This window comes from Dreissena polymorpha, chromosome 9, assembly GCF_020536995.1.
Source record: "Dreissena polymorpha isolate Duluth1 chromosome 9, UMN_Dpol_1.0, whole genome shotgun sequence".
Classification (NCBI taxonomy): Eukaryota; Metazoa; Mollusca; class Bivalvia; order Myida; family Dreissenidae; genus Dreissena; species Dreissena polymorpha.
This window is the reverse complement of record NC_068363.1, coordinates 89,923,029-89,942,572: the sequence shown is the minus strand read 5'-3', so window position 1 is coordinate 89,942,572 and position 19,544 is coordinate 89,923,029. Positions and strand designations below refer to the sequence as shown.

At 31.8% G+C, this 19,544-nt stretch overlaps 1 protein-coding gene across 1 annotated transcript in view; it reads right to left on the bottom strand.

Moving 5' to 3' along the window:
• Positions 1-769: 769 nt before the first annotated feature.
• LOC127846250 (uncharacterized) overlaps positions 770-19,544 on the bottom strand; it is a 34,817-nt gene continuing 16,042 nt past the window's right edge. Inside the window, exons 10-30 of the mRNA XM_052377420.1 lie at positions 17,616-17,813; positions 17,189-17,248; positions 15,601-15,816; positions 15,352-15,471; positions 14,852-14,899; positions 14,499-14,550; positions 14,066-14,091; positions 12,512-12,672; positions 12,023-12,141; positions 11,731-11,801; positions 11,476-11,613; positions 10,514-10,567; positions 9,584-9,748; positions 8,628-8,719; positions 8,286-8,342; positions 7,744-8,014; positions 7,313-7,378; positions 6,851-6,937; positions 5,842-5,949; positions 4,317-4,355; positions 770-3,782 (exon numbers count right to left, since the gene is read on the bottom strand). Coding sequence (XP_052233380.1) covers positions 3,771-3,782; positions 4,317-4,355; positions 5,842-5,949; positions 6,851-6,937; positions 7,313-7,378; positions 7,744-8,014; positions 8,286-8,342; positions 8,628-8,719; positions 9,584-9,748; positions 10,514-10,567; positions 11,476-11,613; positions 11,731-11,801; positions 12,023-12,141; positions 12,512-12,672; positions 14,066-14,091; positions 14,499-14,550; positions 14,852-14,899; positions 15,352-15,471; positions 15,601-15,816; positions 17,189-17,248; positions 17,616-17,813 — 2,160 coding nt within the window. The 3' untranslated portion in view covers positions 770-3,770. The remainder of the gene's footprint in view (positions 3,783-4,316; positions 4,356-5,841; positions 5,950-6,850; positions 6,938-7,312; positions 7,379-7,743; positions 8,015-8,285; positions 8,343-8,627; positions 8,720-9,583; positions 9,749-10,513; positions 10,568-11,475; positions 11,614-11,730; positions 11,802-12,022; positions 12,142-12,511; positions 12,673-14,065; positions 14,092-14,498; positions 14,551-14,851; positions 14,900-15,351; positions 15,472-15,600; positions 15,817-17,188; positions 17,249-17,615; positions 17,814-19,544) is intronic.

Sequence of the window (19,544 nt, the reverse complement as noted above, 5' to 3'; positions counted from 1 at the left end):
TTTTCACGTTGAATAACACGGATACGAACAGTCGTTTACTATCTCACGTGAAAGAGACATGATATTTTGCAAATGATTTTGATAAGTTCGATTTATGCACACATACTTGTTGGTGACGTATTTGATTTAATTAAATTATCTTAAACCACTAGCTTAGTAGCTTATAAATCAGTTTGTTCCAGCTTTTCTCTAATATTTTTCATAATTTGTGTTTTGAAAAAATATCTTAAATATCAGTCAATGTTGTACATAATTTATATTCATGGTTAAAGTCACTTATTTTATAATAACGTTAATTATAAGTATTTTATACCATTTTTAAAGATGTTGCAACCCTCTAACAATTAAAAGTATTGTTTCCGCTTTTATAATATATATTGTAAATTATATTATCACCAGCATGTAATTTGTTAATGAGCTTATTTATATATTCCTGTAATGGACTCGGTTTACATATATTACGTGGTTGATACATTATATGTTTTGAATAGGTTTAAATACAAAGAGAAAAAAATCTATTGAAGTTAATATTGAGATGTTAATTTTTTCTATAGTAATTCATGCATGAAAATGATTGCTGATTGGATTATCTGACCTCAGACTGTTCGCAACCTAGGGAAACATGCCTGAAACAGAATACAATTCACACAAGTTGCATTATACTAAATGTCCAGTGTATAATATACCTTAAACTGTCACATGCTGGACCAGTTAATTATAATGTATTCAATAAAGAGGACTAAAAGGAACATAAATAACGAAAACAATACACAATCACGTTAGAATTTATTTTAAAAAGTAGTATACTAATCAGTTACTTTAGCAAAGCAAATGGTGTATTCTTGATCCGCATATAAAAAAAAACGTAATATGGATAACAGTTGGTCGTATTACTTACTGATCGTCTCTTTATGTTTTTTTTTTTATTTGACACCTTCCACTAGAGAAGCTAAAAAGTAGACGTATTCATATATACATTAATATGCGAAGTAAGTTAATAAAGTTTATTTCAGCATTTTACAAACACTGGCATAAGAAAGCCGGAATGAAACCTCAAAATGCATTTATTGGCGATGAACGAGATCAAACCAGCGAACAAGTGAATTTGAGAATAGCATTTGCAATGTATATACCATGAAGGCCAAATGATGTAAAACATCTATAATTAAACGAATGAATTCACCATTCTTTGTTTAATACATAATGAGTTAGATTGTTCATAATGATAGTAATTTTGGTGTTTTAGTCGATAAAGTACTCAAACCTTTGTTGTAACAGCTTATTTAAATACATATTCAACACTAAAATCCACAAATACATGCAAATGCAATAAACGTCTTTTTGCACCTATACTGTAAATTTAATTCACCCGAAGCATATTATCGTAGTAACTTAAAAGGCTTACTTATATATTGTTATAGTCGGCCAGGAAAACAACTATCATTGGAGATAACTGTAAGATAGCCACTTCTTGTTAATTCTCAAAACGTCAATACTACGAGAACTACCCCGATATAAATACTTCAAGTCGCTTGTACCAAGCTCACTCGGTCAACATAGTCCCTTAAACACTCCATATCAAAAATAAAAAGATTTAAATTTATAGGTATTACATACAATTAAAATATGCGAACCCCAAGAAATATCGATTTTGTTATTCGTAGAAAGATTTGCATAAACAACGCCTGTGTACTCAAAAGTGCTATATGGGTGAAGTAACATAAAAATCCAGACATGGCGAAAGCCCGTTGGCCCGTTGGCGATTGCCTACGAATATTTTAAAAAGGCCGACGGTGAAATGAAAAATCGTCGGCCTTATTGGCCGGCGATTTTTGCTTCAACAGAGTGTAACCCTCTTGCAGTTTTCACAACTACATTATTTCGTGATTACAGAGTCATGATATTTTCGGACATAATACGTTGAATTTCGTAACAAACTGTATCGATAAATTTTGAAAGTGATTCAAAACGTCAACGGAGCGTCTCGACGAACGACATCATTCTTAACTATCGGTTCGCAAAAGTAATCGGACCTATACGATTAACGTTCGTTGCACATGTGTTGTTAACGTGACCCAAGATGGCGGACAATAGAAAGAAAAAATGATGCTAAGCGAAAAGGACAAATAAAAATCGAATTAACGACGGACGTCATATATTTAGTATGGATTAATTAAAAGCGCGTGTTATTCTACAACGAAGCATACGTTTTAGATACAAATAGAACTCTTTTTTTGGAAATGTTCTGAATGTCACAGAACAAGTGTTTGAAAATTTAAATGCATTCTACTCAGTACTCGCGAGGACAAATACACTTAACTGTTATAGGATTATCGTTCGAAAATGAAAAAAACACAAACATAATTCGATTTATATGTAAATGGATCTGTGCTTAATCAGATTAATAAGCATATGTAATGGCATGTTAGTGAAATGGATATTTACAGGTTAACTTATTTAATATATTAATTACTCTTAGCTAAATACATCGACAACACTCACGTATATATGTATAAAGCGCAAATATATCAACAAACTGAAAATAATACGCTTCATTTATTCCAAATAGGTTTTCAGGCTTATGTTTGTCCTTTGTGAATTAACTTTGCCATGTCGAGACTAATGGCTCTATATAATCCCCAGTCAAACGCTAAAATTGATTTTTGTTCTCCTGGAAGGCCAGTCTGGCCTGTAAATTGTGACGGTCTTTCGCCATGTCTGTAAATCATATTCACAAGACATACAAAAACCCATACTCAGGTATTTGACTGTGGCAAGTACGTTTCATTATATTTTGAAGTAATTCAATCAATTAATGTTTATACATTATTATCGTTTGCATTAAATGTAAAACAATACAACAGACATTAAAAATACAGTAATATACATTTACAAAAACAGCTATAGCAAAAGAGAAACGCTTAGACTGTGGGTTTAAGGAAATGACGAATACATTGTGAATTGTAAATCTTTTAAATGTTATATTGAGTGGAATGCGTGTGATTTAATTTAATTTAAAGTAATAGTTGAATGAATTATCCATTCTTTAAGTAGCAAACAACTATCAGATCAACAACAAACGATACAAAATTAACAACATCAATTAAATCAATGTTAAGAACAACTACGATAATCATCAGCAAACAAATATCATGATAAAAGTGTTTAAATGTGTTGAGATAAATGTTATGTGCTATCTTCAAAGAATAATACACACTGTTATACGCTTTGATAAGTTTCAGAAGCTAGCATCAACATCACTGTGAATAATAGAACTAATACGAAAAGCAATAAAGAACAATTGCAATAGCAAAACAAACAAGCTGCAATTAACAACATTGCATCAATACTCTGAATAGCAAAAGTTAATGTCAATATATGGATGTAATGTTTTATATTTCAAAGATCAATTAACTATGACGCATGAATAAATGAATATTTTCTTAGTTTCAGGACGTTCATATACAATTAAAAATATATAACACAAAATCGCAATAACAAAAAAAATGAAACTATTAAACCTACAAGCAGTACCACATCAACAATTTGATCATAATAAACACATGTAAACACCGATGTGATTAGAATATTTTATAAGAGCTATGACAAATGACGCACACTCAATGTTTTTAGAATACCGGAATGCTATTCTCCGCTGTTAAATTTACATAAATATATTCAGAAAATATTGCAGTGATAAAGAATGTATACAAGCTGTATGTCTTTGTTAATTGTGTTTTGTATCCACAGTCTGAACGTGTCTTGTACGGTTAATGTTGTTCCTGAAAACATGAGCATTACTATCTATTCGACTGTCCTAAAAGTAGCGAAGTTTTTCAACATATATGTACAACCGTATCTTTATACTATCTTAATCATGATTATAGTATTTGTTATTCGGATATGAATGACATACAAATTAATATGCCTTATGCGCAACGATATTTGTATCGTTATTAAAATTATAAAAGACATAATACAAGCGTTAAAACAAGTATTGATGTGACATAATGCATTATCAGCGTATATACTTTTGTGTAAAAAAAATTTTTTCGCTTACGATTATGCAACATATCGTTTCATTGTCGGTTGAAATGACTTAAGAAAGGCATCATACAATAAGCTCATCAAGAATAAACAAAGAAAGAACACGTTTTAGATAACATCAATCTGAGTATGTGTGGGTGGCATGAGTTCAAAAGAAGAAAAAACTGTAGCATATGTACAGGTGGAATGGAATAAAGAGCTCAAATAGTTAAAGCATACATTCAGATGGATTGAGTTAAAAAGATAAAAGACAATTATAGAATACGTACAAGTGCCGTATCAGCAAAGCTCAACTGGAGAGTATTCATCTGAAAAATGTTACGTAAGGGTTGCACTGAGTTAAGTAAGATAACTTAAAGCGGGTATATACGATTTAGTCAAATATTTATGAATTTATATAAACTGTATTAAAAACTTATTATATATATATTTTAATATAAATTAAAATAAAAGTTAAGAAGAACATGTGTCGAAAAATGCGAAATAAGCCAGATATTTAATTCTGAAATTGAAAACGGCTGTACAGCCGAATTCGCCAGCATGTAGACCATACATGTACGATGTGCATCTAAACTTAGTTTAACGGTTTATTTGAAATTCTGCAACGATATCTATTCATACGACACACGAACACTATCTCCGATCCTAATACAAAGACGAATGCTTCGGTTATTGTAGGAAAATATGTACTTCACTATCGGCTCGGGGCGCTAATTTGTCTTTGCTGCATTTTATGAAATTCGGCTTTAATGTATAATTTTTCTTGCCAATTCTGTGTTATTGTAACATATTTTATCAATATATTACAATTTAACACATATAAAAAATCGTATATACCCGCTTTAAAGAGACACAGATTTTTGTGGTTTTCAAAGAATTACTTAATCCTGACTTGTGTCTGTGTCCGAGTATGATGTTGAGGACAGTCAGATATGGACACTGTTCAACCCAATTCTGGTATCAGTGTTTTTGCTAGTATATACATACCATGTACTCAAAACATATTGTACTCATCAATCTGTTTAATAAGTTACTGTATTTAGTGGACTTTAAACAAAAGCATGTGCATTGCCGTTAAAATAATTAAATGAACGATTTTTTTAGCACTTTCAATGCATTTTATTATGCCGAATACATACACAACTATTGATGTACTATACATAATTGAATGCTGCTTTTAAAAACTCAGTGAATTCTGGTTTCCCTCTTATTTATGTTAGGTACACATACATCTAAATATGTTGAAACTAAGTAAATATTCGTGTATTGCAAGAGCACATATTAGTCAATACTTGTTTGTATCTTGGCTTTGCCGAGTTCCGAGAACGGTCGATTATGCAAATAATTATACTCAGTTGTGCCCAATCGTAATAAATTATACGTAAACAATATATGCAGGGTCGCATTCTCTTCATAATCTTATAACAAATCACATATTTTCCAAAAGAAGCCTAAAGCGTTGCAATTAAATTGAATTCATGATTAATTGTTTAAATATATAAATTTTGATATATATATTGTATTTATTTACATCGTCTGTAAGAAGATACCATGGGTTTGTGTTACTTAATAAATATATATATATATATATATATATATATATATATATATATATATATATATATATATATATATGTATGTATAACTTTCTAGAGATATGATATGAGATATATGATATAATTCAATTAAGACGTAAAACAATGTTGATTTCAATACAGTGTTAGATGTCTGTTTACTTTTAATGTTTAAAATGTTTTAGTTTGTAATTATCGGATTGGGAAGTATCATATTTACCATATCTGTACGTAAGTCGAGCTTCTCCTTTAGTAGATGGAAGTGCCTGTCTTCCTTGCAGAACACGCGAACAATTGTCTCTTTTAAATACGACTGAGAACCTCTTACCTGAAATGTAGAATACAATTGTTACAATTATATTGCTAAATTGTATGTATAACTCGATCCTAGATAAGTTGCCATTTCCTACGTTCCGCAATTATGTAACACTCATTGTTAAGCCAGCATAAGAATCCTTTATGTTGTTGTCCATGCAATGGAATAGACCAATCGTTTGCAGTAAAATGATTACATTATTTTGCTTATAGTTACGTCATGAGTGTGTTCGTTTTACAAAATGCACGAATACTTGAATAAAATGTTAATGGTTTAGGTTTCAAACGTCTAAACGAGCGATTATATCTTGATTGATACATCAAAATTGTAAAAATCTGGGGGGGGGGGGGGGGGGGGTTTCAAGCTCGACGTTTATATAATTTAAGAATTGAGTAGCATTTTTCGGCATTTCATCGGTGTATGAACTGTCGGGAAAATAACGCCTAATTTGAATAAACGCTAACGATGAAATGCAGAAAAATGCATTCAATTCTTATAATAACAACACAAAATGATCTTTAAGCTGAAATTATATCGTTGTTAGGGTCACACAAGTCCTTTTTAATCTAGTGTATGGATCTATTTTCAGTTTTGGTTTCATCTCCGTCAAACGGGTTTATCACTGAAGTTCGTTCAAAAAATATAACGTCATTTCGCTATTGACCAATAAAAACAACGCCATTAAGTTTAGTGCAAAACATAACGTCATTTTGGTAACTTGTTTATGACCAGAAAGAAGCTGCACAAATATTCATGTTTAAATTTGCCTACGAAGTGGATTCATCGGAAAATGAAAAACCTGTCACGTGAAGAAATTATCCAGTCAGAATGCATCATTCATATGAATGAAACAGAAGTTGTAATTATTGTAATATATAATTAACTTCGTATAAAAATGAGTGTACCAATATACCTGTTCAACTGTAGCAAAATCCGGCCTGTGTTTGCTATAGAAAGCAACTGTTTTACACACCTTTGGTGCATAATCTAGCTCTACGAACTAAAAATAATAAAACCAAAACTGATGTTGACATTAATACGAATACGAACGAAAACTTTTACACGTTTGTTTTTCAGTGGATGAATTTATGAGTTATATGTATTGAACGATTTCTCTCAAAAGAAACGAATATGCTTTATTGCGATGTTGCAAAACTATGCAAAACAAACTGAATAAAAGTATGGTCACCAGTTGTATGGCACGTATAATGTTGAATAGTTCAGTTTGTTTAAAAGAAACATATACTGTTCATAAAATTATAAAAAATGAAACTTTTATTTTGAAAACCCATTAAGTAGATGAGTCATGGCATAAAACAAAATCGTGTTAACACTGACATGGTTTTACTTTAAAAAAATGAATATTGTCAACTACCTGACAAACAATGTCATTCTGTTCAACACCGGATTCAGCAATCGTTCTTTCAAGTATGCTTTGAAACTAAATTTTGATATAAAAAAACAACACAAATATATGTATTGATTTAAAAAACATGTGAATCGATTTCAGAAATAAAAAAAAATCATTGTATTTATGCAATACCATTGTCAAAATAAATTACAGTGATTCTGCTTCAAAGCATATTTGCTTTTTTATATCGTATTAACAATTTTACAAAGCTTCTACATAAGACGGTAACGGGGTGAGGCAAAGTAAGGTATATTCATAATTAATCAAAAGTGTACGTCCTTATTATAACTGATACTCAAGATAATACCTTCGGTTGCAATAATTACTTATAAATAATAACAAAACAATTTGATTTCAACAATGTATACACACTATTATAACAAACAAACTGTTACCTTTGCGAGCCTTGGCAGTTTTATCTCGGCAACAAACTTATAAAATTTTCGTTTCAAAACTTTTTCCAAAATGGATCTTGCTTCTGACCATGTTTGTTCCTCTTCTCGCAAGACCTCGAGCCTTTGTTGGTTAGGTTCTTGTGTCTTCCTCAAATCTTCAAGTTCTTCCCGTTTGGGAAAGGGATAGTTCAGTATTTGAGTAATTATATCGTCTGTCAAAGCGAAAAAGGCGTTCATGTCTCCTTTAGCTCCGACTATTGTACAATCATTTCTAAAACATTAAAGAAGAATATAATTTCTTGAACGTGTTTAAGTCTTCGGATTATTAGTAATCGAGATGTATGCTTTACAAAGGTGCATATGCATTTGTTGTTTTAATAATACATGTATATATCAAATCTTGAATGACTAAATTTATCACTAAAGTTAACACAAATTGGCAATATGCTAGTCATACTGAATTGTCCTTTATTGTTAATACTTTAATAGTATTGTTTTCCCAAAGAGATGACAATATGAATTGGATGCCATATGTTACGTACCTATTTGTCCCTTTCAACAAAATTAGAGCGTTGACTTTCATTACAGCTTCGACAATCCTTTAAAAAGAATGTAAAATAATAAATCATCGCATTATGGCGTAGGCATATCCCATTACCATTATTGTGACATAAACGCATAAAAGCAAGAGAGTAATTATATTATTTTCATTATCATTACGTATTTACAATGGCAGTGATATGATGTCATTGACCTGTTAAAACACACACACACACACACACACACAGACACACATATATATATATATATATGTGTGTGTGTGTGCGTGTGCGTGGCCACGTTTTTTTGTTTTAAAACAGAGTAAGCAAAACTTGCATACGTACATTTCACCTGCGATGAATGTTGTTTTATGCTGATAAGCCATGTTTTTTAGTTTTGCCAGAATGAAAAAGAGCTCGTCAAAATCACGTTTTTCCTATAACGACATAAGATGAAAGTCATCTCAAAATTAAGACGGATATAAAGTGAGAGTATTTAACAACTCAGTACAATTGTCATCGTTTTACTGGTACATCCTGACATCCAAACACCGTTTGACGTTCTAGTTTCATAGTGGGTTTTTCGTTCAAATGTAAGTCCCGTAGAAAGAACGGCTTCTAATGGATAAAAGTATATTTTGTTCCCAACTGGGACCTGAACATTCCCAAATTAAGAATTAAAATAACATTTTGGTTCAATAAGTCTCAGCATTTAATTGATTTCTAATCCAGCTCCTTAAGTAAAACATCAGTGAATACAATATCAATATATCTTTTATTCCCAATATAAAGAATTATAATAAACATTTTTCACAAATTGAGTCAAAATGACGCGAATTTTCCAAAGCAAAGGGACCCGGACCCATTCCCCTAAAAAGTTTTAAATAGTGCAGGTGTTGAGTAATTACAAGTGTATTCGATTATAATAAACCCCATCACTTGAAGACGAAGATACAGCACAACCAAGTTCTACGTTGCAATAAATATTATTATGTCTATAAACTTATACGAAGTGAAATATTGTTTATAGGTTAACTGGTGAAATACGCGTTAAGGATACTTCTGTGCAATGGGACTTCCAAAGCAATAATCAACTAGGGTGAGATTTAACAGATACGTTGACCTCGACACTTATGGCTTACATATGGTTATTTCGATACATTTATGTTAAAGTTTTTTTACATTGTCGTTTTAAATTTGAAGAATACAATTCCGTGTTAATGCATATTGCAATCGGCACATTCCCACAGAAATTAAAGAGCTCTGATCGGTAGAGTAAATATTCTTTACCACTGACTTACCTTGTCGCGAAAACAAATCTGATATTTGTTTTTTATTTTGATCGCGCGGACATATTTGATGCACCGCATGTGGTCAAATCTGCTGCTCATTCCAAGCATCAAGCAATCTCGCGCGCATGAATCCCATGTTTCAGCGTCAATGCCGTTGCGAACGTTTGTCACAATCTAATGGAAAATCAAATAAATAATATATTTTAAAAGCGTTAATTTGTGACATACGTTTTATTTAATCATGTGATCCAACATTTAAAATAAAATTGCATTCACTTTTAATGATTTTACTTTTTAACAGATGCATGTAATCAAAACATTTAATATAAAGTAATTTTTAATTTACTAATCATTTAAATATACTCCATCATTATAACGAAAATAACTAAAAACAAAATAAAACGAAATTGTGTGCCTTCAACTTGATTCGAATCTGATACTTCTTGAAGACAAATCTAAAACGCAACCACTCCGTTTTTACCAATTTATCGATAACAATAGTTACAAGTCATGATTGACAATCAACTTACTGATGTGTAATATACTGGATTGATATTTCAGCTGTTTATATATTAATATATACATTATTGTAAACGTTTAAGATTAATTGTTATATAACTAAATTGTGTACACATTTGTGTATGATAATGTTGCACGACCGTTTTCCTACTGGGTATGGCAAAATGCAATCAATCGCGTTGTTTTTATTATCATTTAAACAGTAACAGTATACGAATTAATAACATATTTATTTGCAAAAAATGCAACCCGAACTCGTATCATTATTTTATAAAATAGCTCCATTAATGTTTTCGCTAATATCAATTACACTTTTACATTTCGTTTTCTAATGCACCACGTATGAAAACCATACACTTACCATTTCGAATATTCTGCAACTTTATGTCAAGTGGATACACGACTAAAAGTGTCACATACCTCAAACAGAAATCTCTTGGATTCATCTCTTCCAGTGTATTTCCATTCTGGATCCTTGTAACCAGTAAATAATAGTCAAATTAAAAGAAAAGTAATGAGAAGTTTTTATACCTATATTTATTAACGTTTTTCTGATCTTTAACATAGACCTTTAAATTGGACACTGATGTTGCACTTGAAAGTACGTACAATAAATTATATCAATGCTGACATGTTTTTCTGGAAACAGTCCATGCTTTCATGAGTTAGGCTCATCACAAACTGAACAATGTACTGTCACTTCTACTACGTAATGTATAAGCTATTTCTATGATTATTTACAAAGGGACCTGATTGTTGCCTGCCGCACGTTTCTGACAATGATTGTCTTTTATATAAACCTTTATAGAAATTGGTACATGCTGTGAAAGATTGATAGTTGTTTATATCATGTATTAAACATTAGTCATAGAATTGTGACTTTAAACTTGATATTGGATCTTTGATTGAGCTTAATACAAGTCATGTAATTATTGTGATCTTGATGTGATTGTTTAAATAATGAAGGCAGAGCACAATGATGTTCTCAAACATTGCTTAGGGCTTATGTCTATATATTAATTTTTCCTTAATGTTTGACAAATGAGCTCGGATATAGTTAACATGGGCGTGCTTATAATACGCATACAATCACCTTTTTTTCTAACATAATATTATCGATTCGTGGTGGACAAATATATGCTCCGGATTAAAACAAGCTAGTTGTTGATTTCGTTTATTTCACCTTGGAACTTCAACTATGATCTAGCTTTTACCGGCCTTTATTGATTTGAGAGGTTTTGCAGGGGTTTTAACAGATTATGTTTAAAAAAAAAACATCATTCCATTCAGAACATAACCGTCATTGCTGCACAAGTCATTATACTAGTTTGCCATCATTTTATGTTGTTTCATCTTTTTAGACAAAATCTACAGTTATTTACCTGTTCTTCAGCTTTTACATTCAGTAATTCCTTAATGAAGGTGATATCCTCGTTTTCAAGACCGTACAATTTGAATTTATCTATCAAATTGTTCTTCTCGATCAAACGGCTGAACATCATTACAGACGCCTCCTTGTGCTGTGCAATAACACAAATAAAAGTATAAATTAATCATTGCTATGTTTAAATTAAATCTTAACACGATTGGCAGTTTTAATATGGAGAACTGTATTTGTATAAAACAACTACGGATACCGTCCATTTGCAGTTTGGCTGCATTTGTGGAAGGAAACGATGCTCAAACAAGTACGAAAAGGGCCCGTGACCTGCAAAACGTATCAAATGCATCTTTGCAAATAAACGTGTTGCATGTGTAGGAATTTATTTAAAATGTACTTTATATTGTATAACACATAACAATGTATAAGAACGATGATAAAACTCGCCATGTTAACAAACGCTATATATGATAAAACAATTCATTGAAATACAGCACAATCGTATTTAATGCTATTTTTAATAAAACAAAAGAAAGAAGATGAAGTACCCAAATCATTGCAAAGTCCTGCTATTTGTACGCACAGTACATCTTTGTCATTTATGTCTAGATTGGGTTGCTTCTGTTTCTTGAGTTTCCTTACAACTCGGCCAGCCAGGTAGCACACGCTTTTATAAACGTTACAAATATGCATTATTTAATAATTTACACAAAACCAACGCATATTGTGTAAAATATATATATGTAGTGTATTTTCCCGTGTTAGAAAGTGTGTGAATTGATTTAATATTACTCTTATGATAGAAAAGAAATGCTTAATGCTTGTTAAGTTACCAAACATACATTGCATCAGTGAATGAAATCTGCATAGGCATTTGCAAATGCTCTTTCGTTTTTAACGAATTTGAAAAAAAAACGAATAAGCAAAAAAGAAATTGATTGGTGTCAAATTAAAGATGACATTTGGAGAGTTGGTTTTTAATCAGGCTTAGTATGCATACTAAACAACTTGAATATACTCTCTATATTATGCATTACCCAAGTGAATGTTCAAAGCGATTGTGCGAGGCTCCCGGGTAAACAAAATATGCTGCGTTTATCTGTTTAATGTGACGAAGTCTCTGAAATTCCGGGGTGTCTATGATAAGCACACAGAGAGGATGCATTGAAATGTGACCATGAACTGGGTCGTTGAACACCTACAAATCAAAATGACAACTGGTCTCAGATCCAATATATTATGGTTATAAACACGTATACTAATACATTGTGTCATTAAAGATTTGTTTGCCAATTTGTTCTGTTAATATTGCAAAGAAAGCAGAAACCAGTTATATGCATGTGCCTGTAGGTATTTTGTTGCCTCAAGAAAATCACATTTCTTAATCGCATATGCCACATATCTACGTCGTGCAAAGAAAGTGTTAATTATTACATCTATACATCTATGAACATTTAGACATTAAGCGTAACAAGTGTTCGTTCTAACTTAAGAAAACATTGAACTAAATATTGACACAACTTGTCCCTAATGAAATCTCAGGCAATATATTAACGCTTAAAACACTAACATTACACAATATATTTTATGTCATTATCAAGTTAAAACAACAAGTAATAAACTTATAAAGCAGGAACGTATTTTTCTTTCTTTTTTAGTAATAGTCGCATTGACCTTAATCAAATTTACAAAAAAGGTACTTTAATGGTAGATCTGCATATAATAAACGTGTATACAAAATGTCAAAACAATCATTCCATTATATCTCAAATTATTGATAGTATACCTATTTTCTATTTATAGAAATACTTGAACATAATTCACACTTGATACATTCCGATTGGTCAATGACAACTGAATGTATTCACCGAACAAATCCTGTTTGCTGATTTTCTATATAACGCGAAATTTACATTGACCGATCTGTCTTAAAATGTTAATATTTCTAACGAAATGTCAGTTCAATATATATATCCAAACTAAAATGATTTAGTTGAAACAGTTTCCCTCTTTTTAGCAACTGTGACCTCTAACATAACCCAACACGACTCAAATACCACATCATGCGTTGTCGCTCAAAATTGGTATATGCATACACAATTTATTGACCGGAAACTATATTGACGCGTTTCAAACGACCGAAAACATGTATCCATCTAATAGCTAGGATTTTCAACTTCGTTGAAAAACGGTTGATCACGAAGTATACAATAAAATTTGAATTCCTTACAATAATTTCTGCAATGCTATTGAAACCTTTTAAATGCAAAGAAACTAATTCGTCGTAATATTTTTTATTTATCCCGGCAAGTATTCACCAACCAATTCTTAGGCCCCAGAATAAAAAATACACTTAAAACCAATACAAATACGTCAAGCGATTGGATATATAGGGCCTTGCCTAATGTTAATGTCAATAACAAAATATATAACACAACTAATGATGAAGTCAGAGGTGCCGAATTCCAAGTTCAGAAATATTCCTATTTTTAAGGAAACATTCGAATAGGGTTTACAAACTGATGTTGAATACGGGGCTAAGATTAATTCCACCACCAGTCATAATAGTTCCTGCTGTTATGATGTTTTACCTTAAAGTGTACTTGTGAAACTAATCCTGAAAAACAAAACGTTGCCATGTAAGACATATTTCAGACGAATGATGTTTAATAGGCATGCACACTTGATTTTAAAACAACAATATAGATTCCCTCAAACAGAGCTACCGTTTAAACAAATGTATGTAAAAACATTGAACTAAACACATACACACATCTTATAAATAACATCCACATTAATCATTAACATTTTGAATTTGTATAAAGTGTTTAATGACACAGGAGTATTTTAGGCAACTTACTCCAAATCTCATGATATTGAAGCTTCGATACACACAATACCTCCGAAATAACAAGCAAAGAGAAAACATTCTTTCATGAACTTAATGTTGTGTTTTTCACAGACTAAGTACTGGGAAAGAATTTTAATACATTCATAACCGCCTCATAGAGTCTTCAACCCTACCTCGATCTGAAATAACAGCGATGTTTGGAACAATGACTTCCTGTTGATTCCTCTGTAAAAAACAAAAAAATGTTTGATTAAAAGTGTTGCCTGTTTATACATCTCATGTATATAGGGCCTTAAAGTATCTTTTTCTCAGTGAAGAACAGTTTTACATCTATGTCGGGAACAAATAAGCTTATTCGGATTTGAACATAACGGGCATTCAAGGACGGTGTGTCGACATCGGTGTTCGACTTCCAGTTGTCCGAAACACCGTTTGATATTTGACACAGAATCAAGCCGATGCACCGTCGTCTACAACACCTGCATTCATTCGAAATTACCTTAATAAACGTTTATTGGACATTTACCTCGACTGATCTCTCACCGGTTCCTTCGTCGGCAGGTCTCTCTCTAGCCTAATCGTAAAATTAAAACGTTAATAAAATTTGCGTGATATTTACTAGTCATCGTATATGCTAATAAACATTTTCTTAATATAAGATTTAAAAATACAGAGCCGTTTAAACAAATATAGTGCCATATAAATCATTTTATAATTTAAAGAAAATTTCGCATTAGCGTAGTGGCAATGATGTCCGCCTAGCGACCGGGAGGTTACGGGCTCGATCCTCACTGAGAGGGCGTTATTAAGTTTTCCCTAAAAGACAACAAGTACTTGGTCTATCCAAGGAACGTACTAGAAAACGTTTCAATAAGCACTATGCCTATCGATGTAATCGCGCTTAAACTTTCTTAGTTTTAACTAACTGGATTTAAATATATTTAAACTGATAACTTGCACTATGTACACGTGTTGTTATTTTTAGCATGTAATGTATTACTCAAACATATTCGGGAACAAACATACCATTTTTTCCATTGCCTCACAAAATTTCTGGTCAACATGTTCACATGATTCAGGATATTTTTTTGTAGAGAAGACACGCACAAGTTTCTCCTTATAACGCACTGGTGGAAAAAGCTGTGTCTAAATATAACATTATCATTGTATTAGCTAGTATTCTACGTCCCAATAAGGTAGCGGAACAACACATATTTACAGTTATTTTAGTTATTTACATAAGCAAAACAGTATGCACAAATATTAAAGTGTAACCTCTTCCGTTTTCGCAACATCAACAATATGTTTTCGGTAGAAAAGCATTTTTTGGATCGGGCTGGTTTCTTGATTGTTGATTGGGTCCGCTTGTTGATTGTTGATTGGGTTGGTTTCTTGATTGTTGATTGGGTCGGCTTGTTGATTGTTGATTGGGTCGGTTTCTTGGGTGTTTATTGGGTTTTCCGTCTTCATTCCAAAATCAAGGTTTGCCACCTGCAACGCATGGCTTTGTTACATATGATAAGTGACTCGATACGTTTTCTAATAAATTTAATTTGCGTTTATTCACATGAATTTAACTTCAGCGAATTCTTCAAACAGTTTCATGATTTATTTCTACCTGATTGAGAACAAACACCTTACAAAATAAGCCTATACTTAAAGTTATCGAGTGGTATTATATTAACGGAGCGTGATTCATTACAAAGTTAAGCTGTGTTTACCAAAATCAAATAATATTTTGTCTTTATGTTGCCTGATGTTATTGAGTCTCATCAACTGTTTACGTTTTAACCTACCCAATTAACATCGTTTTGTCAATATTGGGTTTGGGGAATATTGGATTACTTCCATTTGTTTGTAGATACTTTAAGCGAAACCTTTGAAATTGTTTATTTCATCGCTCAAACATATTTGTATAAAGCCTTTTAATAATGTTAAGCCTTCAAATAATGCACGCCGTCATGTTACACCTTAAAAGCTAATAAAGTTATGACAATGTTTGATTTGAGCTCTCTATGTGGTTGTATAAAGCAATTTATATTTAATACATGTATCTTCGTTTACCTATGAACTATGGTTTACAATAACGTTACAATTGTATCATTTTTTATGGTTGATGTCAATGCCTTAAAAAGCTTAGAAAACATGTTTGATACTGGTGTTACAAACTATTAGTATGTCCCTTTCGTTAAAGAAGTTGTGAACATATAATTAGTTAACCACTTTAGTAACTCATGATTTATAGGAGTTAGAGCCTAAGTGAGTTTCTGTCATACAAGAACACAACTCAAGTATTTTATAAAGCGTCTGGGGATTTATGTCCCTTGCACCATCAAATAATTACCGTTCCAATTATCAAATTATTATTATCATAAAGCCAACGTTTCATGTGTTAATTGTCATAAAGAAACACGTAAGTTAACTTGTTATCTGATAGTTCGTTGCTATTATAATCTGACACGATGGTGCACAAGTTATCTAATTGTTTCAAACGTTGATATATAAATACTGAAGCGAATAGTATTGAATACTTTAAAACAAAACATGTTTTGTCCGGATGCACTCTCCATGTTAAGAAAGATGCACGAAATTATTAACAACGACCCTCAGACTGTCATATCGCGGCGTACATTAACAACGTCTAGAACATTATATTCTGACATACGATATCAAGGTGGTATGTTTACGTCAAATATTTGTTTGAATGTTTAAATGCTGACATTTTGCCAGAAAATACCACAGAGTCATGTGCTACCTTTTTTATGCAGCGGGTTCCATGTGGATAATTACTATCGGTTATGTTTTGCATCAGTGTACTAACCATTGTGATCAAATGCTGAACATTAAGCATCTAAGTATTTACCTGAATGATGTATTCCGTTCTCGGGATGTTCATGTTTTGCTTTATCTTCTCTATTGATTCCTAAAATATATATTTGTGTTTAAAATAACATGTTACTTTTGCCAGCTCATTGTATAAAGAACTGAGTCATATTTGTAAAAACTATATGTCATCAATAAAAAGTGTTGAATCTATCCCGATTTAAACTTGGGAATAGTATGGCTCATGTTAATGGTAATTGATGCAAGTGTTTTAAACAAGTCGATGTTCAATGTGCTTATAATAATGTGTATAGTAAATTATCTAATTTAAGTTACAAATGAGATATTGTCAGTGTTTTGTTCTAGTTAATTTTCTTTTATTTGCTGTTTTGCAACTAACTTTGCATTTGCAAATAGTTAATTCTAAAACACTGTTCGATATTTGAGCATAAAAATAATTATGTTACTTTGTCGTCAGCATAATTTCCCGGCAACGGTTTCTCGCGAACAAACTTTGGTAATTCGCGTGACAAAACGTTGCGCAAGATTTCTCTGGACTCTCGTAATTCCGGTTTCGTCGAGTTCAGTATTACATTAAAAACATCATCTGTTAGTTTGCTCAATACTTTCATATCATCAACAGCTTGGCTCATTTTTTCAATTGTCTATAAAACAAACAACTTTAAATAATACTTATACCATCACAAATCATGTTATTAATATGTATGATATGAGGATATTAAGATCTTTGAATTACTTTCCAAGTACCATGTGAACGAAAAGGCGCAACAACTCAAACACTGTATTTTCATAGTTACATTCTCTTGTTTGAATAATGTAGTCACCTTCTTAAACCAACTTCTTTGTTTTTCATTAAATTTACAAGAAAGTCAGTAGCAAATACTAGTTTGCTTGTGCCAATCGGATTAAAAAAACTAGCTGTTATTCGATACAGGGCAGAAAACTCTGCAAAATAAATTGAGAAGATTACCTAACTGGAACTATGTGTCTATTATGCACACAGTTATAACGTGACAACAACAAATCGTGCGTGATATAAAGTAAATGTACAGCCGAATTCTTCTTACCCGTCTTTTCCTTCGAATTGAAGATGTTCATCAGCTTTAAGTAAAGCCTGTACAATCCTTAAAAAGACGCATGTCAAAGTGTTATAACATGATACCATAGTCGAAATCTATTCTAAATAAACTTTTTCGTGTCAGATACCACTAATTATCTGATGTTCCATAATCAAACAGCAGTCTCCTCTATTAATAGAGTTTCTTTTATTTCACATTGGAAATTAAAGTATCCTTTGAAGCTGCTGTATAAAATTGAAACAAGCAAAGACGGTTCCCGTCGTCATATTTCGGGAAAAAGGGGCATTCAAACAAAAAACAGCTTTCGTAATATTTCTAATTGTTTTAATGTGTTCATGATGCTGCATTATTTTCAGCTTTACATTTACAATTGAACATGCTGAAGTTATTTGGTATAGGGGCGCTTAAGTATTATACTGTTGCATCAAAACAAAATGTAAACCCAGATGAGGTACATATTAAAGTTGGTTTGAATCTGTTTCAATGTTGACATTGAATGGGTTTTTGTTTCGAAAAAATCGCGTAAACAATTACTGTTATTGACTTGCATCTTTGTGCTGCCTGTTTGCTGCGTACTAATACCTTATAATGTTATATACGGTTTGCATTTTATGCATTTATTTATAGTGTTGTTTCAAGTTAAGCTATTTACACAATATCAGCAGCACGTATTACTGATAGAAGACAAAACTATTTTAGGTCTCGACCTTTTTGCTCATTTCTGTCTAATTGTACTTTGCAGTCTTAAAGGGGCCTTTTCACGTTTTGGTAAATCGACAAAATTAAAAAAAATGTTTCAGATTCGCACATTTTCGTTTCAGTTATGATATTTGTCAGGATAAAGTAATACTGAACATTTACCATGCTCTAAAATATCCATGATATACATCTTTTAAAGATTTGAAAACCTTAAAATTATAAAGCGTTGCAACGCGAAACGATTGAATAACTTGGAAAGTTCTGTTGTTGTCGTTATATTTTTTGGAAACTACGAGGATTGCTTATATAGGTTAATAAAACATTGCATGAGCATGGATTGTCGCGTGGTCTAGGCTGGAGGCTTTTTACTCCAGGACTCCAGGGGTCAGTGGTTCGAGCCCTGTTGAGGGTTGCTTTTTTCCTATGTTTTAAATGGTATTGTTTTACTGGGGATTTTTAGGTCCAATGTTTAAATTTATCAATATAAAGCATTTAATGACATGCTTCAATACACGCCAAAATCTGTTAAAAGGCCACTTTAAAGGGACCTTTTCACAGAATTGGCATGAATTGAAGCTTGTCATTAAATGCTTAAAA